The 27,475-nt window shown below is 40.6% G+C and overlaps 1 protein-coding gene across 1 annotated transcript; it reads right to left on the bottom strand.

Moving 5' to 3' along the window:
- Window positions 1-2,300: 2,300 nt before the first annotated feature.
- Window positions 2,301-18,875, bottom strand: PLA2G12A (phospholipase A2 group XIIA). Its single transcript, XM_054591624.1, has 4 exons — window positions 18,510-18,875; window positions 8,310-8,386; window positions 7,156-7,321; window positions 2,301-5,262 (listed from the first exon to the last, which is right to left on the bottom strand). The coding sequence occupies exons 1-4, from the start codon at window positions 18,715-18,717 to the stop codon at window positions 5,144-5,146; spliced, it is 570 nt and encodes a 189-aa protein (XP_054447599.1). The 5' UTR covers window positions 18,718-18,875; the 3' UTR covers window positions 2,301-5,143.
- Between the last annotated feature and the right edge of the window lie 8,600 nt (window positions 18,876-27,475).

Below are 27,475 nucleotides of genomic sequence, written 5' to 3'. Positions count from 1 at the left end.
GAATTACAAATGTAGTGTTAGCCTTTTAAAGCAATAGTTATCCTGCCAGTAAAATGAGTAAGTGCCTGAGATTGGTGAACAGGCTGCCTAAATCCTAATCCTGGCTCCACCATTTTATCAGCTGTGAGATATTGGACAAGCAATGCAATTTAACCACTCCCAGCTTCAAATTCTTCTCTTTAAAATAGGGATCAACCTTACTCAATTTGTGAGACAGTAACTGCAAAACTTCTAGAACCTACCCAGCTTACAGTAAGCTTTGCAGTGCATTATTTTTAGCTACTGCAGATAACCTAGACCAGTTCTCAAACTATGGTCTCTAAGCACAAAGTATCAACATCATCTGGGAACTTATTAGAAATGCATTGTTTTAACAAGCCCTCCAGTGATTCTGCTGCATGCTTGTTTGAGAACGACTGAAATAGACTAATTAGAATCCTACCAATCTCTCTCTTCCTTGTCAAAGAAGGAAAAAAAAACCCAGTAATATAATATTAAAATAATTAAGATATACTGAGGATTTAAAGTCTCAACTGATGGTTGTTGCTCCACTTCAAGGCCAACAGAAACCCCCAATTTAGGGTGCAGTGAAGAAGGAAACGTTGTTCAGCACAAACAGCTCAACTGTGATACAGCACAGCTGAGAGTAGCATGGCTGTGAGGCAGACCTGGGGCAAGGCCCCTCTCTGGCTAAACACTTCTGCTCCTGGAAGGTTGTGCTCTGCTTGCTCTGCGCACAGGTCTGCTTTGCGCTGTGCTGGTCTGTTCCACTCTGCTCCGGTGGGACATGTTCCATGTTTTATCTCAGCCAGACAGATACAGTCTTCAGTCCCGAGTGTAAAGGGGAAAGTACACTCACAGCCAGAGGGGAGCTACTGGACAGACAGCCCACCCCTGCTCCCTGATCTGTCCTTCCTCTAACAAAGAAATGTTAGAAAAGTTATCAGCAAGGAGACTTGGAAAATTTGGGGGGAACCTAATAAGCCTGTGGCAAACAAACAAACTTAACTGTGGCTTGTCTGCAAAGATGATACTATTGACCCAATTTTAGTTATTTTTATTAAAAATTATTTTTCATATACTTATAGCACTGGTTCATTCTTTCACTTTTATTTATGATTTGAGCAGGTGGCTGGTTTTGTGAGGTTAAGCAGAGAAAAAACAGCAAATTGAAGGGACTCCTTCAAGTATAGCCAATCATTACACAAGCTTGAATAAATATGGAGCAGGTAATACCTGTGAATTTTGAACAATGCAATATAGTATGTGTGGAAGTCTCTTACCTGATAGATTTCGTTCTACTCTCCAAAGTTACTGAGGTCCATCTGGTAAAGATTGTTTTTATAGAAAGGCTCCATTATCTTCATTTTGTTAAATGTTATTGTTTTGTACCAGAATAAAATAATGACCCTATAATCTTGTATTTCTATAAATACTGATAGAAATAGTACTTTGTACTTAATTAGGAGAATTAGTTATAAGTTAACAAAACAACTTTTTAACTAGTATTACTCGTCTAGGGCTTCAGTGAAGGAAAGACTGCTCCATAAGATGTGATTAATTTGCTTTTGACCTCATAATGAAATGAACACAGCCATATCTGTGCCTGGAAGAAGTGTGTCAAAAGATTTTAAAGAGATATGCATTATTTGAAAGCTATATAGTTTTATTATTTTAAAATAACAACATTACAGTTTTTGCAAAGAGCTGTTAAAACTATTTTGGGGGGTTGGTTTAAAAAGTGTTTTAACCAACTTGGTGTGGCTCAGTGGATTAAGCGCTGGCCTGTGAAATAAAGGGTTGCTGCTTCAAGTCCCGGTCAGGGCACATGCCCAGATTGTGGGCCAGGTTACGGGTTAGGGCCATGCCAGAAGCAACCTATCGACGTTTCTCTCACACATCAGTGTTTCTCTCCTTCTCTTTCTCCCTCCCTTCCCCTCTCTCTGAAAATAAATAAAATCTTTAAAAAATTTTTGGTTTTGCTTTTTGTAAATGAATTTATTCTGTGGATAGGGAAAATACCATCCTTAAAATCTAAATATATGCCCGTGGTACAGGATTCAAGTGATGAAAACATCAATATAAACTCAAATATATGTATATTTATATATACACAGATAATTTTAGATATATACATGTTAATATACATATAGGGAGAGGCCAAAGTAGGTTTATAGTTATAAGTACATGAAAAACAGAGTTTACTCTTGTATTATTATTGTGTTATTTTCTATATGAACAACTGTAAACCTACTTTTGCCCCACCCTGCGTACATTTTATAGCTCTGTTTGCTGGGAGGGTCTAGAAGCAGTGATACCTGGTAGCAAGAAGCACATCCTGTACCTAGATCTTAGTTTCTAAGTTCCATCAGAAACCATTCTCCATTAAAAGGAACCGAAGCGGCTGACTTCAGGGCTGGGAACATACAACATGAGCCTGGAGCAACTTTCCTACTTTCTTGCCAGAAACTATGGAAGTGCTCAAAAATCAAAAGGATGGGCGTGTCAGAGACCCAGGAGCCAACCTGACATACTTCCCAATAGCCAAGCTGGAATGATTTGAGCAAGAAAATAAACATTACCCAGAGTGTAACAGAAGTATACAGAGTCCACAATGATATGAATAACTAACTAAATTGGGGTGGGCCACAAATCTCTGTTACAGAAGAATTCCAAGCACTGCATATAGATACACGCCCCATTCCAGGGGGTGGAACCTAATCTTGCCCACCCTCCACTTCCCATAGACTGGACTTGGGGACTGGCTTCCAGTGCACAAAAGTATGGAAAGGGAAAATAATAACTTTACAGTGCAGATACTTAACAGACAGTTTCTTAACCACGTCAACATCAACTTGATAGTATTCAACTACTCACGTGATTTGATGAGAACCCTTCACCTCAGTGATTTTCTTCCTAAAAATGCATATCCGCAGTCCAATCATGAGGAAAACATCAGACAAACCCAAAATGAGGGACATTCTACAAAACACCTGACCAATACTTTTTATTATCAAGTTTATGAAAAACAAAGGAAGACTGAGGAGCCCTCATAGACCAGAGGTTAAATAGACATGCTAAGTGCAATGTGGTATTCTAGACTGGATCCTGAAAAAGAAAAGTGACATTAGTGGAACAATTAGCACAATCCAAGTAAAGTTGAATTTAATTAATAGTAATTACCAATGTTGGTTTCTTAACAACTGTTTCATGGTTATGTTAAAATGTTAACATTAGAGGTAGGAAACAGAGAGGAAGTCTTTATGTTATTTTTTTGCAATTTTTTTTTTGTAAATCTAAAGTTATTCCCAGATAACAAGTCTTAAAAAACCTGAACATATAAAAAACAGCCTCTACTGATTTTTGTATATAATTTATGATCATGAATTAAATATTTAAAAAGACGTTCTGAGTTTGTCTTCCTGAGGAAGCTAATGCTGCCAAGAAAGTCCATGAATTTATTATAAGTTTCAAGTTATTTGGTCAAGTATTTCAATAGTAAATATTGATAGCGATTAAATATTGATAATGGCTTATAAAACTGGTCCTTTAAAAAAGTCTGAAAAGTATCAATTAAGAGTTCCAAACATTAAGTTCCCAGTTTGTTCACTTAGCCATGAGGTGTGATACACTTGCCTTGTCTACTAGAGGACACATCTCCTAGAACAGATGCCTCCATCTCAGTTTGAGTAGCTATTAGGTTCTCAGCAATAACATATACAGTAAGTCCTCACTTTACACTGTCAATAAGTTCTGCAACTTTAAGTGAAACTTTGTGTAACAAAACCAGTTTTAACCATAGGCTAACTGATATAAACAAGCGTTAAGTTTCTACATCATCTCATCAATGATTTTGGGGACCTGCTGTGTTCAGTTAGGAATGTGGCCTTTTTTCCAGAATGTATTTTTCTTTTTTCTGAATTCTGCCTGTAATGACTTGGGAAAAAAACACTTCTCCTGGTGGTGTATTTCTCTGACTTTCCAAGTAGTTTGTCTTAACAACTTTGGCCACAGGTTCCTCAAAAGATATATATGGCTTGGGATTCTGGGCTCAGGAAAGCCAACAGCCAGTGGTAAGTGAAGAGTAGTTGAGGACCACAACCGAGCTTTCTGAAAAGCTCTCAATACACATTTTCAGAGGCAGTTGAGGTTGTGGGGTTTGCTCTTAAACATCTGTTAGTAGTTTTTCATGTACGTGAGAGGTTTATAAAAGATAGTTCTTTGTATCTTGCTTTGTCATCCCTTTTGACCCCACAGTTAGGACTTAAACTCCCCCCCAACACCAATATCGAGAATAATTTTTATTAAGTCCACCTAATAAAAATATCCCAGAATCTATTATGAGGAGCAAGCTAGGGAATAAACACCAAATCATAACAGAATATAATGCTATGATGCGTATGTTAAACAACTTTTCACTTGTCTCATTAAGCTCATCTTTTCTCCAGTTTAGGCAAAGATTATAGAAAACTACGACATTTGTCATTGGAGTGGTTCATAAAATGGGAGAGGCTGTGCTTCTGAATTTTGTTCACATCACTTTCTAAGCACATTACATAATACCTACGAATCCTGGTTTTGCTCCCTAAGAGGTCACCAGCGAATGGTTCTGATCTTATAAGAGAAGCAGACATGGGAACCTTGTCCTTGTAATTAGTCCTGCATTAACAGAAGTGTGACTTCTTCATATGCTCAATGGGCTACAGAAAAACAATGTATTTTGTATTAATTCAAAGAGAAAAAATAAAGTCAGGTCCTTCCAGGCATAAATGTATATTTAAAATTTTATAGTAAACAAATACACTTCTGAGTGATGATCTCCCCATATTTCCAAATAAGGTAATGTTTAACAGACATTATAATGAATTTTACATTTGACTTCTTTTTTTTTTTTTTGTAAATTAACAAAAAAGGCACTGGTCAAGACAATCTGGCACACTAAGGCAGCGATGTATCCAGGAACATAACCTCCCCCACTTTTTCTTTAGTTTGAAGTGTTTTTTTAGTTTTAATATCAAAATAAGATCTTACAATAATCCTTTCACAAGAATAAGGCAACTTTATGCTGTAAAAACCATTAGTTCTTTGCCAAAGGTTATGTTCTTCCATCCTTATCTGCTGTCACCGCCTGTCAGCATCTTCTTTAAAGATCAGTTTTTTCTTCGTAGTGACACCTACATGCAGCTCGCTGGCTGTCCAGGTACGGTTTACAGCCTAAATGTATAACACTGTCAAACAAGAGCTCCACTGCTGTTTCGCATGCTGCAAAGTAAGAAAAGTGCCATTACTGCGGGGAAATGTCAAAGCATTGCTCTCTCTTCACACATGTTACATGTTCCAGTGCAGCATCAAGCACATCCTTCATTGGCACTTAAACGTATGCTGGTGAAAGTCTTCGCAAACCAGAAACATAAGCAACGCACATAAAGGCTCTTTGCATGCAACAGTTCAACCCAATTTTCTGTACTAGGCAAACAAGTTTCTCTCAATAGGACTGATCGACCAGTTCATCACTGTTACCTTTCCTCTTATCTGAAAGATATCACTGTTAGAGACACCTGATAACACTCTTAAATTTGCATTTCAAGGGAAGATTTTTAGATGTGGAAAAAATAAAGGTTAAAAATAGAGAAACATCAAAACATTTAATTCTGGCCAATGGCTTCTAAGAACTGATCACACATCATTTAAGATGCTTAAAGTAAATGGACCCAAATCTCTTTCTTTGACCAACACCCAAATTTAGCTTGGGATGGGCGATAGGAATCAAAGTGTTTTTCCTCTGGTAGGGCTTAAGAAAAAAAAAATTTAAGGCTATAGAAAAGATAATGGATTTACTTTGGAACACCCGGGTGAGGTTATCTTAATACACTCTATTTAGAGAGAGAGAGAGAGAGCACAGAGCGGCTTTTAGTTGTCCAAATAGTTCCAGTTTCAAATATTCATGTTAAGAGACTTTTCATTACAAAATCATCACATTATCAAAGCTCCCCAAAAGACTGTGCCGTTAAGGAACACAACCAATCACAGAGCTGTAAAGGCCATGATTATTAAATAAAAGATTGCAAGGAATTTGGTTTCATCATTTAGCTATGTTAGTATGACCTCAGATCAGAAAACAGGAAATACATGCCCCTATGTTTCAGCTGTAGAAGTTTACCTTAGCCAAAAGCATGAGAGGGGTTCAGAGGGGGTGAGTTCAAGTTTCACTAGGAGTAGTGATTTCTTCTTTGACAGTTATTAGTAAGGGTTTAGGGTCAGACCTATGAAACTATTTGGGGAATACTGCGGCAGACAGAACACAAGTTTCAGAGTCAGAAGTCTATCAGTTGGAGCAAGTTAGTTCTTTCTGAGCCTCAGTTTCCTTCCTTGAAAAACGGCCCCTACTTCTTTGGACTTTTGTAGACATCAATAAACATGTATCTGAAGTAAGGTAGTCTGTTATGCAAAGTATTTAAAAATGTTTCTTTTTGTGCCCCTTCTCACTGCCTTTCTTCTTGTTTTCAATGTGTGGTACATTCTTTGGCTTGACAGTAAAGAAATCTCATAACTGACAGCAAGTGTGCAATGATGTGCATGTCCACAAATATCTCATTTGACTCTTCTGACTCTCTGAGATGGGTGTCATCATTCTCATTTATAAACGAGATAGCAAAGTGCCTTTTCGCTTTGCTGATTTTTGCGTTGTACCTCTTCACTGTAGTAATCATAACTGTGACTAAGACTATATGCTGAGTCCTGAATCTTCCTAGCAAACCGCTGAACCTGGGGGTTGTCTTGGGGACCCTCAAGACACATACATGTGAAGAGACAGAGTTAAGACTCAAATCTTCTAGAACTTCCTACTCCAAATCCAATGTGCTCTACTTTTAACTCACTGGATCCAGGGTTTCCAAGAACTTGCATGAACTCTTCTCTGCCTCACAAACCCTCCTCCCACAGTTTCCTAATACTTTTTGCTTCCACGATTATAAATCATTTCAGAGTACAAAGTCATTGAGTCCTCATCTCAGAAAACCGAAGAGGCTGTGTTACAATGGGTACTGTAATATAGAGTGTAAGATTTCTACTGGGTAAGTCCTATCCTAAAACATAAAGCATGCAATTAAAACTTGACGAACTGCACTCATCCCCATCCCGCCAGATGATCCTCACCCTGAACATGCTGAGCTAGTCCTAGCGTTTTCTGCACCCCTCGGCAGATCTTGGAGAGGCAGTACTGGAACTCCTCATCACAGTCGTTCTTGCTCTTGCCACAGGTCTCATAGCACCTGTCATGGTGGTTGCAGCACTTTGTCAGGGAAGGGATGCCAATATTAAGCTGAAAGAGGCATTTGGATGGATTACTGTTGAGAGTCACAACTCCTCTGCTGAAGTTCTGCATTCAAATACCAGGGAAAAATCCATGACAACGACTGCTATATAATCACTAAAATCCATTTCTGCCTACGAATGTTTTCCGTCTTATATTTCTCTCCATGACTGTCCTCACTCCCCCCACATTACTCTGTGATCTCCCTCTTGGCCAGGACTTAGAGCTCCCTGGTTGGCAATGGTAGAATATTTACAGTTGCCTGCTGGTAGCAAACACAACTTCCAATTGCCCAAAGCACAAAACATAGTTTTAAAAACAGAAAGGTAAATCTAAGAGCATTTAGAGTTCCCCAGGCGCTGGGCAAGGAGGATTTTTGGATATTCCAAAGTATTTTGTACCTCCTCCTCCAATAAAATGTACTTTATATGAAATGGCATTGAAAATTTTTAAGCTCCTACAACTCAAATTTTGTTTGTTGTTTTGAGGTTTAATCTTTAAGTATTCCTCCACTACCGAAAGATACTGCTCCTTCGCATCTATACTTTATCTTTAACTAATTTAAATAACTTTATATGTAAAACCCATGTGTCTAAGAACCACTCTCATAAACATTTTTCCCCATAATACTGGGCTCAGATCCAGCTTCCCTTACGACAAACACACAGCTATCCTACTCAGCCTAGTTTTAATGTAGAAAATATTATGCCTTAGCTATACTTTTCAGCCTAAGTAGTATTTCTTCTATAATAAATCATATTTGTGGCATGAGGAAATATCAGTTAAATGGTATGAACATCTACAAGGTTAAAAAATAAAATGAATTTTACAACATTTAGTTTTGTTAGGACTTTTTAGGTATAAAAGAATATACCTAATCACTATTACAGCAAGTAAAATTATTTGTGAACCTGAGAACACATTGATATTTTGTATTATCAATAGTATTAAATAGCCTAACAACTGTAAAACTTATTAAATAAAAAATAATATTTACATGAACACCAAATAGTGGAGAACCGCATCCATTCGGCGGGGAAGGTTTATAACCATAACGTGGGAAAGGCTTAGATCCTATAAAATATAAATGTTGTCACAATTAATTTTCAAATATGATAGAAAATACATATGCAAAAAGGTCTACACCTAGACTAGCCTTGGAAATACTTAATATTTGGATGCTGATATAAGTGAATGTCTTTATTCTGATGAGCTTTAAGAATGTTAATTTGTCCACCTTATTCTTTTATTTCTCCTTCAGTGAAATATGTATAAATGTGTACATACACATTTGTGGTCGTGTATAAAATGTATGGCGGTGGTTCATAAAATATAATTATATTTGTAAAACTACACCATATAAAACATACAAAAGCTTATTCTGGACTTCTGGAGATTTCAGAGGTTATATGCCAGATATGTTCCATATGTATGAAAGAAATCCATCTTATTTTCCTGTACATTCTAACACTTACATTTTTAAGTTAAAACCTATAGGGCAAGAGCTGTATTTTCCTATCTTTTAGCCAATGCTCCATTTCACACAAATTTCAATAATGACTAACTAACCAGTTGCTAAGCTGGAGCCTAAAATTAAGGAAGACGTGGCATTAATGACCATTTAATTACAGTAGTCCTTACCCAGTGGATGCCTGAAACTACAGATAATACTGAATCCTATATACGCTACATTTTCCCCTTATGCACACATACCTATGATAAAGTTTAATTTATAAATTATATACAGTAATTATATATAATTTATAAATTTATATAAACATAACTTGTATAAAAATTATAATTGATTTATAAGTGATATATAATTACTGCATATAATTTATAAATTAAGTACATTAACACTTAACAATAACTAACAATAAAGTAGGACAATTATAACAATATGCTGTAATAAAAATTATGTGAATATGGTCTCAAAATACCTTACTGTGCTGTACTCATCCTTCTTGTGATGATGTGAGATGATACGATGCCTATGTGATGAGATGAAGTGAGGTGTTTAGAATGGCGTGTAGTTTAAAACTTATGAATTGTTTATTTCCAGAATTTTCCATTAATATTTTCACACACAGGTTGACTGTGGGTAAATGAAAAGGCATGAAGCAAAACTGCAGATAAGAGGTTCTTCTCTACCTTAATATAAAAGCTTTATACTATTATAAGACCTTACAGGACTACACACGCTAGCCCAGACTCCAGCCAATCATTTCAGAAATACACCCCTTCGACAGCTAAGAGAAAAAGTCAGGAATAAACTTGGTAAGCTACATTATTCCAGCTATACTCTCCCTAATGGCACCAATGGTTCAGTAACAAGGTGAAAGATAATCCATTTTAAATGTTGAAAGGTAGTTAAGAAACATCTCTCTTCAAGTAAAATACAGATCACTCTGACAAATCACTTCCACTGCTACCAGCCTGCTCCAAGCCACCCTAGATTACGGTCATAAGCCCCTAACTAGTCTCCCTCCTTTGGTTCCCCTCCTCATCCCTCCTCCAGGTACAGTCCATTATCAACACTGCACCTAAGTGATTCTATTCAAATATGTCAGACGCAATTTTTCCTCTGCCAAAATCCCACCGATGGCGTCTCATCTTATTCAGAATAAAAGCCTAAGTCCTCTCAGCGTCTATAAGCCCTGTGTAGATCTGCCCCCGACACCTTGACTTCTCTGTCCTCATCTCCTTACTATTCTCTCTCCCCTTCCTCTCTTCCTCACTCCTTCCCATCACATCTGACCTCTGCTGTTGCTCAGATACTCCAGGTGCCACAGTGCCACTGAACCTGCTGTTCCTCTACATGCATGCTCTTCCTCCTGACACCTAGTTACTCCTTCACCTTCTCAGCGAGGGCTTCTCTGTCCACACCGTCTGTAGCGCGCTATGACCTCCTAACATACTATACCACTAACCTACTTACTTCATCTATTATCTGTCGCCAACACTAAAATATAAACTCCTTGAGGGCAGGAATTTCTGTTTTGAACCCCAATGTCTAGGACAGAGCCTGGCACATGGTTAGACTCTCAATCACTATTTGTTGATGAATGAATGAGCCAAAGACTTGGAAGGCTAATCCCCATGCCAATTATAATACTCATTATAAATAGATAAACTGGTGCTATTGTTCATCCTTCAGTCTCTTTTGAGTTTGATGAGCTCAACAGCCTCCAAAAACTGATCAGTCCTGGTTTGTCACATCTTTAAAATGACAAACTGAATACCAAAAAGTACTTGTATTAATACAGCCTGGGACAGTTAGCATATGTTTCAGCTGTAACTAAGTTGGGGGGAAAAACCCCGACCATACCCACTACAGGTGAATAAAGAGAAACAGAGATAGTTCAGAGAAATTTGGCTGGCAAAAATGAGAATGAAGGGGCGAGGATAGAGGAGGTGGTTGTCTCACACAGGACTAGTGGTTAAAACTGCCCTGAGAAGTTAATAAAATGGAAAAATAAAGCACCAAGTTCTAGAGTATGTGAAACATTGGGCATTAACACTATGAAGTAAATGGTGGTAAACTGGCTCCCCAGATGTAGCAAAGAAGTGTGTGTTTGTTTTTGTTTCTTTTGAAGAAAACTGCTAATGTCACTCCCTCAGAGAGGCTTTCCCTGCTCACTCCATCTAAAATAGCACTCTTTCCCTTCCATGTCCATTCCAAACATCTTGTTGGTTTTATTCCAACATTTATTGACCTTAAAATTAACATAGTCAGTTCCTATGAGGACAGGAGCTTTGCCTTGCTCACTTAGAAGATACACAGAGTGGGCACCCAAGAAATTACTGGATGAAAAAAATGGGAAACACTTCTTGCTGAAACTAAATATTCTTTATCCACAGCAAAAGCAAATAAACAACAACAGCTCTCTTCACCAAAAACTGGAAATTAGTTTCCTGAAATGTTTTAAAGTGTTCTGCTGTTCTAAATTCACCTTTAAATTAAAATAACTGTTTCTGAACCAAACAAGTCATATAGAAAGTTCTTTATTAAACATTAAGTTGATATGGACACCAGAATTACAAATGTATTAATATAACTTAAAATCTTTTATGAGTGGTGTTATAAGCAGCTGAACATTAAAAAAAAATTAACAGTTCTACTGGTGGTGGTGAAGTGCTGTGTGAACTGCACTGTGTACCACCCTCCCCCTCAATTCCTTTGTTGAAGCCATAACCCCCTAATGTATCTGGTAATGGAGCTTTTGGGAGGAAACTAGGTTTAGATGAGGTCACAAGAGTGAGTCCCACCTGATGGGATTAGTACCCTTGTAAGAAGAGACACCAGAGAACGTGTTTCCCGTTCAAACCCTGCCAACCTCCACGCAGTAAGGCTGCAAGTCAGGAACATACAACAGTGTTGGCCAAATCTTTTTTTTCCCCCTTTGCCCTCGTCCACCCATCCCACCCAACCCCCCGCTCTCACAGTCATTCCCACTCTGTTGCCCATGTCCATGGGTCATTCATACATGTTCTTTGTCTAGTCCCTTCTCCTTCTTTCTACCATTGTCCTCCTTCCCCATCCTCTCTGGTCACTTTCCGTCTGCTCCATGTTTCCTTGCCTGTGGTTTATTTGGTTCGTTAGTTTATTTTGTTGAATAGATTCCACTTACAGGTGATCATACGGTATTTGTCTTTCACCAACTGGCTTACTTCACGTAGCATAATATTCTCCAGTTCCATTCATGTTGTCAGAAGAGGTAGGAGTTCCTTCTTTCTTTCTTTTTTTTAAAATGCAGATTGATTTTATTTTTTAAATGTCAAAATCCATTATAAAATATTAAAAAATTTAAATCCATTATAAAGTCTCAGCAATTAAAACAACATGACACCAGCACAGAAATAATCAAGTAGATCAATGAAATAAAATGAGCATTATAGAAACAAATGTATATATCTGTCTAACAATGTAATATATGATTCAATTGATATTTCAAATCAATGGGGAAAATAGGCTTATTCAACAAATAAGGTGTATGGACCAATGTTACTTGAAATAAAACAAGTGTTGAGCCCTATTTCCCACATTATACAAAAAATATTCAGGTGAGTTAAAAAAATCAATATGTAAATTCTAGGGAGTTTTAGGAGAAAATACAAACTAATATTCTTCTTACCCTGAAGTAAAATATTCAAACCCAGAGGCTATATAGTAAAATATTGACAATATGACTATATTAAACATCTAAATATATATATACACATAAATATATAAAAGTTAAAGGACAAGTAATAGAAATAGAATAGGAAAGTATCTGCAACACATCTAAAAAAGTTAATTTTTTTTTTAGGGAAAAAATTCTACAAACAGTCAAAAAATGGATAAAGAATACCAAAAAGTCATCTAAAGCTTTTTAAGAATAATAGAAATAGGCAACAAATATACAAAAACAGGTTTAGTTTAAAAAAATAATAAAGTAATAATTAAAATAACATCACTGTCACAAGCAGATTAATAAGTATTAAAAATATTGGTAATATCAAGTATTGGTGACTGGGAAGAGTCTATGAATACCCAGTCAAAGGAAACTGGGTATTCATAGACTCTTTTTCTTCATCTTCTTAAAGCAGTCCCTTTAGCATATTTTGCAATGCTGGTTTGGTAAAGCCTTCTGGTAACCTTCTGGTAGAGCCAATGCTGGTAAAGAAGCCTTTAGCCTTCTTTCATCTGAGAGCTCTTTATTTCATCTTCCATTTTAATTGAGAACTTTGCTGGGTAGAGCAGTCTTGGTTGCAGGCCTTTGCTTTTCATGACTTGGAATATTTCTTGCCATTCCTTTCTGGCTTGCAGGGTTCCCGTTGAGAAGTCAGCTGCTAGCCATATCAGGGCTTCCTTATATGTTACTACCTGTTTCTCCCTTGCTGCCTTTAGAATTCTCTGTTTGTCTTTGATATTTGCCATTTTAATGATGATATGTCTTGGAGTGGGCCTCATTGGGTTCCTCTTGAATGGGGCCCTCTGTGCTTCCTGGACTTATGTGACTTCTTCTCTCCTCAAATTAGGGAAGTTTTCCATCATTACTTTTTCAAACAGGTTCTCTAGCCCTTGCTCCTCTTCTTCTCCTTCTGGTATCCCTATTATACAGATATTATTATGTTTCAGGTTGTCCTGCATTTCCCTAAATGCCTCTTCATTCTTTTGAGTCTTTTTTCATTTTCTTGCTCTTTCTGGGAGCTTTTTTTTCTACCTTATCCTCCAGCTCGCTGATTTGTTCCTCTGCTTAATCGAGCCTACTTTTGATTCCTTCTACTGGGTTCTTCAATTCAGAAATGGTGTTCTTCATTCCTTCTTGTCTCTTATTGATAGTTTCTATGTCCTTTTTCATGCTGATATAGTTTGCAGTAAGTTCCTTGTAGTTCCCCTGTAGTTTTTTGTAGTTCTCCCTGAGTTCACTGAGCTCATTGAGCTTCCTTAGAACCGTTGTTTAGAACTCGATATCTGATAGTTTACTTGGCTCTATTTCATTTAGTTCTACTTCTGGGGATTCCTCCTTTCCGTTTGATTGTGGGGGGGGTGTTTCTTTGTCTTCCCAGTATTTGTGAGACTCTTCTTTTTTGCTTCTGCTTCTTAAATTGATCTGTCTTGATTTCCTGACTTTGTCCTGTGAACTTCTATGGTAGGGGATTTCTGTTTTTTCTTTCTGGATCTGCCTCTGATGATGTCAGATGTTGACCCTGTCTGGCCTTAGGCAGTCTGTTCGAGACTTCCAGGAATCTACTGTCTGTGGCTGTCTCCTTCTGCTGTTAATCTAGTCACTCTGCACTCGGCAGTCAGGCTTTGACACCACAGGGCAGGGTAGTGTCCCTCTTGGTGGCAGGGTTATTGGATCCTCTCATGCTGTTGCTGCTCAGGGGAGTGGGCTTCCTGAGCCAGAGGGCTGCTGCTGTGTGAGGGATGAGTCAGTACCAGGATCCCGCCTGCTAGTCTCTCCGTTCTCACCCCAAAGCCTCCATCTCCAGTCTCTCCTCAAGTGTCTCTAGACCACTCTGCACCCCCTTTAGCCAGGGATCTACGATCTGTGGCTGCCACTCTGTACTCAGCTATCAGGCTTCATTTAGCACCACTAGGCCAAGGCAGAGTCCCTCTTAGGGGCAGTATTCTCTTACGCTGTTGCTGCTCAGAGGAGTGGTCTGCCTGAGCAAGATGGCTGCTGCCATATGGCAAGGGGGCATGAGCCAGCACTGGGATCCCATCGGCTACTCTCTCAGTTCTCTCCCCAAAGCCTCCTTCTGCAGTCTCTCCTCTAGCATCTCTAGCCCACTCTGCCCCCACTTTTGCCAGAAACCAGGGTAAGTGGCTTCAAATAAAAATTCATGCATGGCCCCTTTAAACAGCTCTTCCTGTCTCCAGATGCCTGTCTCTGGCAGAGAGCAACCCTGCCGCTTTTCACAGTTGGTTGTTATCTGTACTTTTTGGGCTCTGGTGCTGTAGGCTGAAGATCCCTGCTTATGGTTTAGACCCCATTCTTCTCAGGGGGATCCAACTTGCCCTTTCAATATCCTTCTGGTGCTGCCATCCATGGGCGCATGTCTGCCTTCTCAAGTCTATACCGCACTTCTTACCAGTTAGGTTTTGCTAAAGCTGATTCTTCTGTCTATGCGAGGTTATAAGGCTCCTCTCTCACTATTGCTCAGTTGTTTGTTCCAGGTGATTTCCCCACAATTTAATTGTAATTCCAGATTGGTCCTGGGAGGAAGTCAGTGTGATTTCCATTCATTCTTCCGCCATCTTAATTGCCTCTCCAAATCTTAATCTTAGACTTTCCAGCCTCCAGAACTGTAGGAAATAAGTGTCTGTTGTTTAAGTCACCTGGTCTATGGTATTTTGTTATTGCAGCCTGAGCAGACTAACACACAAAGCAACCAGAAACTCATTAATAGAAGAAACAACATCTGAATTAAACTAAAGCCATAATGTATTCACCTGAAAGACTGTCCCCGAAATTTGTAAGGAGATAGAGAAAGCTGAGGAAAAAATTAGAAGGGGAGAAGAATTTAAAAAGCAAATCCACTGTGCATAACTACATGAAAATACTATTCACTTATTTCACTTTTTGACTTAAGGTACTGCTCCTCTCTACAACTGCTGTATGTTTTATCACCTGTATGGACAGCTGAAATCCAAAGATTGCCTGGACTGACACAGCAACAGTTCTTTTCTACAGATTTTTCTTAATTTGATGTAAATACTTTCAAACAGACCAATTTCTTTCACCTGAAAGACACTGAAGCCGATGAGGAGCACAAGGGGAAGGCCATTGGGTCACACAAAGATCTCCCCAGTGCTTGGCAGGAAGCACAGTGTAAAATCCCAACCTGCTTTCCCCAAAACGTGAGACTTTAACTTCATGATTAGGCACCTCCATAGTGCCCATATGCTACTTTATTTTTCTAGTCCATTCTCTTCATATTTTCCTCAAATCTCCAACACTTCCCATTCCCATCTTCCCTCCCTCTCAACTGATGGCCTTGATTTCTACATCACTGAGAAAACGGAGGCAATCAGAAGAGAACTTGAGCATCTACCCCCCTAACTGGCATCCTTGCCTGTATCCACTACCTCTGTCCCTATTAACAGGAATATGCCATCTGTGCTCTCGGTCAATCTCTCTGTTTATGAACTAGAACCTAAGGACATGACTCCAACAAATCTCCTTCCTCTCTCTTTCATCATTTTTTTTTTTAACTCTTTACTGAATCATTCTCAAAAGAATGCAAATATGCTATTATTTTTACTAATGACCCCAAAGTTGCTTTTCCCCTGGTCTTCCCCATTTCAGTTAATAGTAACTCCATCCTCCCAACTGTTCAAGCCAAAAACTTTGTAGTCATTTTTGATTCTACTCACACCCTCCTTCTAAGCCATCAGCAACTCTGTTAGGCTCCTTCTTCAAAATAAGTCCAAAATTCAACCACTTCTCACCACCTTTGCTGCTACCAACCTGGACAGAACAACCATCATCTTTTGGTCTGAATTCCTGTTCCTGTCATGCTGCTCCTTCATTGTTCCCCTACCTCCCTTGATCCTTCTTATTCCCAACATAAATCACTGAAAAAATTAATGACATTCATAGTTTTAAAAACATGCTCCTCTAGCTCTGGGATTTGTCTGTTTCTCTTTGGTCCTGATTTGTTCACTTGCATTCCAAATATATGAAAGGCTGAAACAGTGTTCCAGGGAGACTTCTTCAAGTAACAGCGACTAAAGAACAATTTTCATTATGTTGGAATGATCAGTGTGGTGACTGACTTGGAACCACAGTCCTATGCAGACAGTAGTTACTAAGACACAAAAGGATTTTCACTGAATCATACCACCTCCTAAATTATCACATTCATTTGTGTTTTCATGCTGGAGACATTGCTCCAAACTCCGAATGGTATATTTAGGTCAGCTTGTGAAAGGATAAAAAAGGGTTAAGCAAAAGGAAAATTAAAATAATCTTTTTTTAATAGGAATTGTAGCCATTCAACTTCCGAGCTATTTTAAATATAGCGACGCATAAACTTTAGAACCTTTGACTCATACATAATAAATTTATGAAGACTACTCCTTCCAAGTTTCCTATCTCTGTAAATGGCAACTACATCCTTCCTCTGGCTCAGGCCAACACCTTTGGAGTCTTCCTTGACTCGCCTTTCCCCTCAGGTCTTTACACTTGCTGTTCCTCTGCCTGGAGTGTTCTTTCCCCAGATCATCACCTTCTCCATTTTCCAACTTCTCAAGTATCTCATCAGTGAGCATTTCCCTGAACAGCCAATATAAAACAGTAAACTCCCTTCCAACACTGCCAATGATGTTTTCTCTGCTTTATTGTTCTTGAAGCACTTCATACCTACATACACTGCACATTCGGCTTATTTTACTTGTTTATTAGTTTACTGACTCTCTCCCCCCACTAGAATGTAAGCTACAGGGACAGAAATTTTGTCTGTTTTGTTCAATACTGAATCTCCAACTGATAGAACACCTAACACACAACAGGCACTCATATATTTGTATTGTTAATGGAGATAACTAAGTGAAACTGGGACAACCGCCTGAGGAAAGGCAACCATTTAATCTTCAAATTTCTCACTTATTCATCCAAACAACCTGTATAAGAACAAAAGCATCTTTCCAGATTGCATACTGGTAACATTTGGTAATAAGTTTAGGAAGAAATGAAATATTTACAACTTCATATCATATAAACTATAGCCCATTCTTTAACTTCATTAACATAAAACTAGAAATTATTTTGAGAATTACAGGCAGCAGGTGGCATCAGAGTTTTACATGATATCCAGTAGATTTAAATTTTCCTACAATCTGGTTTCACCATCAGTCATCGAGCTACCTATTCTTTTGAGCTGCCAAGCATTAATAGGCCCAGAACTTGTCTACTCTTACTGGAAACATGATCTCCCAAGCATTACCTTAGCATTTGGAATATCCAAAGAGAAGTACAAGTACTTTATCTGAACTATTACAAGAAAGATCTCTTGCCAAAATACCGAACAAGTTCTCAGATTCAAGCATACTTAAAGTTAAAAAAAATGAAAACATAAATCAAAACAATTATATTAACTATATTAACCTACAACGAGGAGGAGGCATCACTGATATCCAAGGAAAGAAAATTACTGTCAAGTTTTTATAGACTAATTTTATAGAGGAGTTATCGGAACTCTTTCTCAACAATAGAGTACACGAAAAGTCTGTACAAAGGTCGCCATGTATTTTCTGTAGCTTTGCAGAAAAAAATATTAAATCCAATTCTTGATAAAGTTAAACCATCATGACTTTAAAATTCTCAGTATGTTTTGCATGTTCAGCGGACTAATTTAAGGAGCTAAAATATAGAGCTAAAATCAGTGTTTTCACTCCATTCCCATGATGCACATGTCACCAAGTTCTTAGGCAACTTTGTGCAACAGCAAACAAAAAAAGAAAACTCAGAAGCAATGAAAACAGAGAGGCGAGCGCACACTCAGGCGATGTCTCACATTCTAACAATAGAGGTGCGACTTGTAACCAGGTGGCTCAATGACAAAAATCGCAAGATTCTATCAGTGGTGAGGTGCTTCCATGGCCAGAGGACAGCGTCAAGGTCTGCCGCGCATCTCACACTCCACGCCCTCCGTCCCCCCAGCAGCCCTGGAAGCGTGGGCCTCGCAGTGCGGGGTTCCCTCTCACCATCACTGCACTTATACTGGCAGAGCCCATCCTCGCCTCCCAGGAGGTCCAAGGCGGCGTTCAGGTACGTGTCGATCTTGTGAACGCCATTCCGGATGGTCTTCAGGGTGGCTCTCCAGTCGGTGGGCTGGGCCTCTTCCTGGCACCTGAGCGCAACAGTGAAGACGAGGAGGAGGAGAGCGAGCGCGGGACACCGGAGCAGGGCCATCCGCGCAACGCCCAGCCGCGTCGGGACCACCAGTCCCTGGAGCCGCGTGCTGCGCGCCCCACAGAGCCGCTGGGGCGTCCTAAGCAGCAGCACGCACCCCCACCCTCCACGGCCGAGGCCAGTTCCTAGCCCACACCTACCTCCCAGTTGGGAGGCGGGCCCTTGACTCCGTCACTGCACTCCCGCGGGACTCGGAGCCCCGGAGCGCCTGCGCCAGAGCGCCGGGCAGCGGAGAGGCGGGGGAGGCGGGGGAGGCGGGGGAGGCGGGGGAGGCGGGGAGGCGGGGGAGGCGGGGGAAGTGCGGGAGGTGCCAGTGCAAGAGGGCGATGATCTCCACGCCCAAGTGGTCGGAAGGCAAGTCCCAGATGCGTTGCGTCCTGCCAATAATAATGCTTGAGCGGGTCGAACTAACTAGACAGTCCTATGTGACCTCTCCCCTCACCCGGAGGCTGATGGAGTCCCAGGAGGCAAAGAGCATCGGTATTTTTTAAAAGCTCCGGGTGATTATAGAGTGTCTCCCAATGGAGAACCCCGGAGAACTAATCTGCCCTGCAGTGGTTCAACCCAGCCACATGGAGGGGCAATCTTAGCTGAGTGAGGACAACGTAGGGGAGCTGAGTCCCCGTGGCCCCTTGTAGAGATCGCTGCAAGGGGTCCAGCTGAATTTTGGTTTAAAAATGTGATTCTGCGCCCGGTCCTGGGCAGAGCCCGGACTCTTCGTGCATCTTTGCCTGGTTCTCCTGCCTGGGTGGCCGCGAGAGCAGAGAGCGCAAAGCAAACACGTCACCAAGGCCAAAGCAGTGCCTGACTCACGAAGGGGATGGTGAGGTAGATGCTGTTTGACAAATTCTGGAAGAAATGGTTTGTCAATTAAAACCGTAAGTTTTCTTCCGTGGGTAAGGAAGAAGCAGTTTTAACACTTTAATGCAGTTAAAAAAAAAATCGTATGGAAATTACTGTTTTCCTACTAAAGATAGTTTGTAACTTGATAGCGCCAGTGACGTTTCTCTATTTTTTCCCAGCACTGTGCAGTATCCTTAAATAACAATTGCAGTAATTTTCACCACAGCTATAAATACCTGATTATCTTAATATCCTGGCAGTTTCCAAGAATTTTACAGTAAGATCCAGGGCGGTTTTGCAAGTGTCGGGAGTAAGTGCGGCCTTTTCATAAGAATTACAGATACATTCTAGGTTGGCGTTTTGTGGCTGTTACAAGCTTCATTTTGTAGTAATTGTAGTTTGTATAATTGTGCAGTGCAGCGTTCTTAAGAATTATATCCTTCTGTATTGAGCACCTACTCTGTGCCATGCTCTTCTGATCTCTCACATTTAGAGCACCACTTTATGGGAATGTGGTGCTTAGGCCAGTTAGAAAAAGGCAATCCCTCTGCAAATAGATGTAGCCCAATCCCAGGCCCCAGCTTTATTCAGACCTTCAGCAGGATGCCCTTAGGCTGTGATCGTGGGCACCAAAGTGGAAGAAGAAAAGAAAGGAGACTGGATGGTATTACTTTCTTTTTTCAATGCAGGAAGGAATGGCGGTACAGAGAAGTCACATGCAGTATCCCCTCAAACCAAGGCCTCTTTCTACTGTCACAAGGGCCAAAGATTATTTTTTGTTAACTTTGGACAGCACAGTTCAACACATTGAGGAATGGAAACATTTGTAGAATTATCTTTTGTAGCTTTCTGGAGTACTGGTTTTCTTATTCTGAAACGTGGGTGTTGGACTGGATTTCTTCTGAGGTCCCTCTTAGCACCAATACCAGAACTGTTAAACTGGGCTTGGTTCTTCCCAGTCTTCAGAGAAACTGCCTGGTATTGAATAAGTCTCTCAAAAGGAAAGAAAGAATGTAGGAAGGTAGCCTGTTTCCAGCCCTTAGTTAGGGAAGGCCTCCCTTTTTTTCTCTGTATATTTGCTCCTTGATGATCTCATCTCATTTCTTGTATCTTAACTACAGCCTCTGTTCTGAAGGCTTGGACTTAGTCTTCTCTGTCTCTCTATCCTTAGGCATTAAATTCTCAAACTCTTGTTTCTGGGGTTCATAGAGCTGTTCCCTTTTTGTCGCAAACTAATCTTTCCCACTGTGTTTTCTGTGGCAATAACCACAATCTATCTAGAAAACAAGATTCAAAGTTTTATTTTCACATTTTTATAGGTTTGTGGGTTGTTTTTTTTTTTTAAGATTTTACTTATTTATTTTTAGAGAGAGGGGAAGAGAGGGAGAAAGAGGGAGAGACACATCCGTGCCTGAGAGATAGGTTGCCTCTCCCACACCCCCAAATGGGGACCTGGCTCTCAAACCAGGCATGTGCCCTGACTGGGAATTGAACCAGTGACCTTTATGGTTTGCAGGCCGGTACTCAATTCCCTGAGCCACACCATCCAGGACCACATATTTTTTTCATATTTAATCATTAGATATTTGTTGTTCTGCTGCAATAATACCAAGACTTGCTTTTTCTTAATTCCTGTTGTCAGATACCAGAGTTCAGCATTGACCATATGACCAGCTAAATAATTTGCAGTACTCAGTATAAAATAAAAATGCTGAGGCTCTTGTTCAAAAATTATGAGTGTGAAGGTGATGACAGGAGAGCATTAAAGCAAGTGTGGAAGGCTTCTGAGTTCAGGACCTCGTGCATCTCTGCATGAAACTAGCCCTGACTGACCAAATCATATACCTTCTTCTAGATAATCCACCTCCATCTTTCCTTCCTAAATTGTTAACATAAAATGCTTGAAAAGAGCCTCCTTTACAAATGCTTTCATCTAATCAGCAACACCTGTTATTACTGTGACAGAGTATTGGTTGCTGTCTTCCGGATCTAACCTGTTTGCGCGTGGCTAGTTTATCTATAAATGCTTTGACTGTGGATGGCAGAAGCTGCCCAGGAAGCCAGTTAGGACATAATAAACTAGAAAGGACATTATTATGGTTTGGCCCAGGGAGGGAGCAGTGGAAGTGTGAAAAGCGTCACATTCTAGATATGACCTGATGGTAGAGCCAACGGGATTTATGAATGGATAGAATATGGTATATGAAGGAAAGAGGAATCAAGAATGACTGTGTGGTTTTAGGCCTACATGATTAGAAGGGTAGAGAGTTCTTGCTAACTGAAATGAGGATTCCAGAGGAACAGATTACCGGGGAAATTTAGAAAGATAATTTCAGACATGTTTGAGAAGCTTATTCTAAATCTAGTTCAGAGAAGGGATAAGGGCTGGAAATAAATTTGGAAGTCACCAGCATAGAAATGGCTTTTAAAGCAATGGGCCTAGATGCAATTCTCTAAAAAGTGAGTGTGTAAGGAGAAGCAGAACAAGGTCTAAGTCACTGGAGGTCAGGGAACTAAGAATTGGTGAAGGAGACTGAGCAGGAGTGGTTGGTGCAGCGGGAGAGGGCAGTGTTTGAGTGTGTCAATGGAAGACAGAGCCATCCATTCAGCTGATGTGGAAGAAGTGGAGGACTGGATATTGATCACTGGCTTTAGTAAGATGGAGGTTATTGGTAAACTTCACAACAGAAGTTTCAGTGAGTATTGGGGACAAGACATAATTGTAGTCAGAGAGATTGGGAAATGCAATTGTAGTCAATATTATCAAAACAAAATGATGAAAATATTAAGTATGCCATATTTGTGCTGATTCTTGTCTGAATGAGTACCTTGGAATCTGATCTTCTGGGTGGTTGAGACTAGGCTTTGTTTTCTATACAGTGCAATTATAAGGAAAATCAGTGAGACACTCCTTCTAGAAGCCCCGAATGGTTCCTTCACTGTACATGGATCATTACGGAACATGATTGTATTAATGAGGTAAGAATGCAAAATTTATTGGGTTTAATGTAAAACATTAACTCAGAATACTTAGAAACTAGAATCTTATGCAATCCTTTGTGTTTGAAATCACACAAAATCAACAAAATGCAAATTATCAAGGGCAGTTTCTGTTTTTTAGTATTTTCCAGTGTCTCATTAAATGACCTCAACAGTGTTGTTGTGATGAAAATAAATATCATGTAGTGAAACTATTCCAGTCATAAAAATCAGTCTTTGCCCAGTGTGAAGACTGGAAGATTAGTTTCTAAAAGGAGCTCTAATTAAGGGGAAATAAGTTATAGTTTCCAGCATCTGTCTAAAAAAATCAATGGCATGAATAACTTTCAAGCTGTGGGTGAAGTAAAGGACAAGAAATGGCAGTACCACATCTGTGAGCGTGGGTTGGTTTCATGATATCTTGAAGATAATGGCTCTCTGTGTGGGAATGTCTACCATCAGACAAATTTGATCAGCATCTTAGTCCATCTGGGCTTCTGTGACAAAATCCACAGACTGGGTGGCTTATAAACAACAGAAGTTTATTTCTCACAGTTCTGGAGGCTGGAAATTCAAGATCAGGGTGCCAGCAGGGTGGGTTCTGTGGAGGGCTCTCTTCTGGATTGGAGACTACTGACATCTTGCTGGGTCCCCGCATGGTGGAAAAGGTGTGGGATCTCTGGGATCTCTTTTATAAAGACACTCTACCCATTCACGAGGGATTCACACTTAGGACCTAAGACCCCACTTCCTAATACCATCACATGGGGCATTGGGATTTCAATACATGACTGTGGCAGGGGTACAAACATTCAGACCATAGCAACCAGGACGGGAGGTTTTTAAATGATCTTTGTGGGTAGAATGTGCGGTTACTTCACACAGAGAGGAAGCACTGGAGAAGATGGAAAGGAACCCACTTACTGAGACTGCAGGGTTTTAGACCATCAGGACAAATTCAGGTGCATGGTTATCCTTGACAGGGTTTTGGCTACTTCCAAAACTCTGGCTGATATTCAGCTTCATATTTTCTACTGCATGTGATGATACATCCTCCCTGGGCTTCCAGAGATAGCATGTCTTCAAAATACCCCTAACTAAACCTATTTTTTTCTACTCTTATTTTTATTTCTGTATGGCAATACCAATGACATCATTATCCAAGAGAAAACCTGGGAGTTATCCTAGACTCACAGCTCTCTCCCTAGTGCCTTGTCATTTCTTCTGTCCCCAGTGCCACTGATTTCACTCCTTAACATATCTAGAATCAGTGCCATTCTCTTTAAAAGTAACCTGCTTTAAGAGGCCATTGCCTCTCTTCTGAAATTTCCCCCCACAGAGCCACAGAGCTGGCAGGCAGGGGCATTATCTGAGACTCCATCAACTTGTCTAATACTTTGCCTACCCTGGAGATCCCCTGAGGTCCTGTCCGGTGGACCAACTTACTGGCCCACACAAACCGTTAACAATGGCTTTTCCATATGAATGGCTGGTCTTGGCTCATGTTCCACAAATTCCTAAATCTTCCCAAACAAGCATTAGGTGGCCTCAGTGAGTCCTCAGCCACCAACCACTTGCCAAGCAGCAGCCAGCCTAGGTTCACAGCTTGGCTTCTCTTGGGAACCGCCAAGCCCAGCACAGGTAGCAGTCTTCTCAGATTGCTTTATAGCTCATGTAGGGATGCCTTGGGCAGAACACAGATGGGGAAGGACCTTGGTCTGCACCACCCAGGAAATCCCAGAGCCTGTGTACCCAGTGGACAGCTACAGACCATGTTGGAGCACCACCATCCTACCCCTGCGTACAGATACTCCATGGAAGGTGGAGGTTGGTGGTCAGAGGTCACAACCAGTCCTTTCAGCTGACTGGCCTGGGCAAATCTCTCCCCTTGACCTGCCAACAGCCATCAAGGCTCAACTACAAGAGGAGGGTGTACTCAGCCCACACAAAGGGTGCACCTCAAGTACCCAGCTTGGGTAATAGGGGAGGCTGTGCCACTGAACACTGTAGGACACCCACTAACTACATTGGGTCATGCTACCAAGTCAGGGAACCATAGTAGCTCTACCTAACACATGGAAACAAACACAGGGAGGCTGCCAAAATGAAGAGACAAGGAAACATGGCCCAAATGAAAGAACAGATCAAAACTCCAGAAAAAGAACTAAACAGAACAGTGATAAGTAAACTATCAGATGCAGAATTCAAAACACTGGTAATAAGGATGCTCAAGGAGCTTAGTGAGGAACTCAATAACAGAAAAAATATCCAGTCAAAAATGAAAGAAAGAACTAATTGAAATAACTATTTACAGGGGAAACAACAGTAGAGTGGATGAAGCCTAGAATCAAATCAATGATCTGGAACATAAGGAAGCAAAGAAAAAACAATCAGAATAAGAAGAAAAAGAATAAAAAAAAAATGAGGATAGCATAAGCAGCCTCTGAGACAACTTCAAACATTCCAACATTCTCATCATAGGGGTGCCAGGAGAAGAGAAAGAGCAAGGAATCAGAAATTCATTTGAAAAAGTAATGACAGAAAACTTCCCTAACATGGTGAAGGAAATAGACATGCAAGTCCAGGAAGCACAGAGAGTCCCAAACAAGATGGATGCAAAGAGGCCCACACCAAGGCACATCATAATTAAAAATGCCAAAGGTTAAAAACAGAGAGGCTCTTAAAGGCAGCAAGAGAAAAGCAATTAGTCACCTACAGGGGAGTTCCCATAAGACTGTCAGCTGATTTCTCAAAAGAAACTTTGCAGGGTAGAAGGGATTGGCATGAAATATTTAAAGTCATGAAAAGCAGGGACCTACAGCCAAAACTGCTGTACCCAGCAAAGTTATCATTTAGTATCAAAAGGCAGATAAAGAGCTTCCCAGACAAGAAAATAAAGGAGTTCATCATCACCAAACCATTATTATATAAAATGTTAAAGGGACTTAAGTTAAGAAAATGTTTGCCAGATGGGAGGGGATGTGGGGGAATGGGTGAAGAGGTGAGTGGATTAAGAAGTATAAATTGGTAGTTATATAATAGCCATGGGGATGTATAGTACAGGAAATGGAGTAGAAAAAGAACTTACACGTATGACCCATGGACATGAACAATGGTGTGGGCATGGCCTGAATGAGTGGGTGGTGCTGGATGGAGGGGCACAAAAGGAGAAAAATTGGGATGACTGTAATAGCATACCCAATAAAATATAATTAAAAAAATAAACATATCTGCTTCAGCTTCTACCTTCATCATTTTCTATTGGATTAGTCCAATAGTCTCTTGACTCTCTTCCTTACCCCATTTAACTCTCCTGCTGTCCATCTTCCTCCATGCCTCCAGTGTGAACTTTCCAAAGGCCTTCAGTGGTGCCAGCTCTTGGGCAGGATGCTCTCCCTGATGATGTTTTTTTCTCCCTCCCCTGCACCTCAGCTACACCCTGGGCTCCAGTTTCACTGAACTGCTTTCCATTTTCTTGTGCGATGGGCTCCTTAAGCCACAGGGCCTTTGCATTTGCATCTGCCTGGAGAGTTCTTCCATAAGTCAGATTAAGCTCACCTATGGGGAAGCCTTTGACACTTCAGGCTGATTTGTGAGTCTCCTTTGAGTTTTTCTTACCATTATACTTGACAAAATACAGGTGCATAATCTCTTTTTTTGTCTCTCTCATAAGATGGTAATCTCTGAGGCCAGGATTAAAAGTATAAAATGATGGCAGATCTCCACATTTAGTGAGCTCCGTCCATTGACCACCATCATGGAACCCCATGCTAACTCACAGAAGCAGCAGTGGCCGAGGGCCAAGCAGCAGTGTCCAGTGCCCAGCCTCTGCAGTACCCTCTGAACCTGGCACCTGGGACCAAGCTAGTGGCAGTGGGAGTTTCTGATAAGCATTCCTACAGCAGTCTGAGCATTATTCCCAGGTGAACTTCCTTTAAGTCTTTGGCTTTCCTGAAGATTCTGTGAACTCCATAATATCTGTAAATAAACCAAGTTTTTCATGAAACCAATGAGATTAGCTTCTGTTTCTCTGCAACTAGGAGCCCTCACAGAGACCTCTAAACTGGAAGAGCCCTACAACCAGGTCATCCACTGCTGCTGCTCCTAGTCTGCCGCATGGAGTCACTACAGAAAAGCTAACTTGCGTCAGACCTCCACCTGGTCCACCCTGCTGCTAAGACTCCAGGTCCCAGGTCACTGTGCAGACTGGCTTGGTCCTTCAGGGTGCCACAATGACCCTCCTTCCTTGATCAGCTGAGGGTGCCCCATATGCTGGGTTTCCCAGCTTGCAGCTCTTAGTACCTCTGTCTTTTTGTCTCATACACAGATATTTTCTAAGATGTCATATGTCCCAGGTTTGCTGGGTCAAGACAAGGCGGTGGTTTTAAAACATGCCACAGATTCTTTGATACCCCTCCCATAAAGAGATGAATTACATTTCCTCCCCCTGAACCTGGTCACATCTTTGTGATGGAAAGCTAAATGACTTCTGGGTCTGGGTTTAGAAAGGCTGTGCAGGTTCTGTAGGTCCTCCTGAGATGTTTGTCAGGTGCTATGTGAGAAGTCCGGCGGCTCCGAGTAACTATGTTGAGAGCCCATGTGAAGACTCCATGTAGAGGAAGAGGTCTGAAATGCCCCAGCTGAGTCCTCCCAGCCCAGGCAACCAGACATATGAATGTGGAAGCCTTAGAGATGACCCTTGCCCCAGCCCTGTCTGACAGCCACTGCATGAGAGGATGGAAGAACTGTCCAGCTGTGCCCAGGCAATCCCCAGATATAAGAGCAAAATGATAAACGATTGTTATTTCAAAGACTATTTTAGGGTTCTTTCTTACATGGCCGTAGATAACCAGATACTCTCCTGCATTCAATGACAAAAGGAATTAAAAATCAGGGCAGCATGGAAAGCGAGGAGTTACTGTTTATGGGGACAGAG

This window comes from Pteronotus mesoamericanus, unplaced genomic scaffold (assembly GCF_021234165.1).
Source record: "Pteronotus mesoamericanus isolate MK-2021 breed Mesoamerican mustached bat unplaced genomic scaffold, CSHL_Meso_final scaffold_232, whole genome shotgun sequence".
NCBI classification, from domain to species: domain Eukaryota; kingdom Metazoa; phylum Chordata; class Mammalia; order Chiroptera; family Mormoopidae; genus Pteronotus; species Pteronotus mesoamericanus.
The sequence above is the reverse complement of the archived record's forward strand: the minus strand, read 5'-3'. Positions and strand labels throughout refer to the sequence as shown.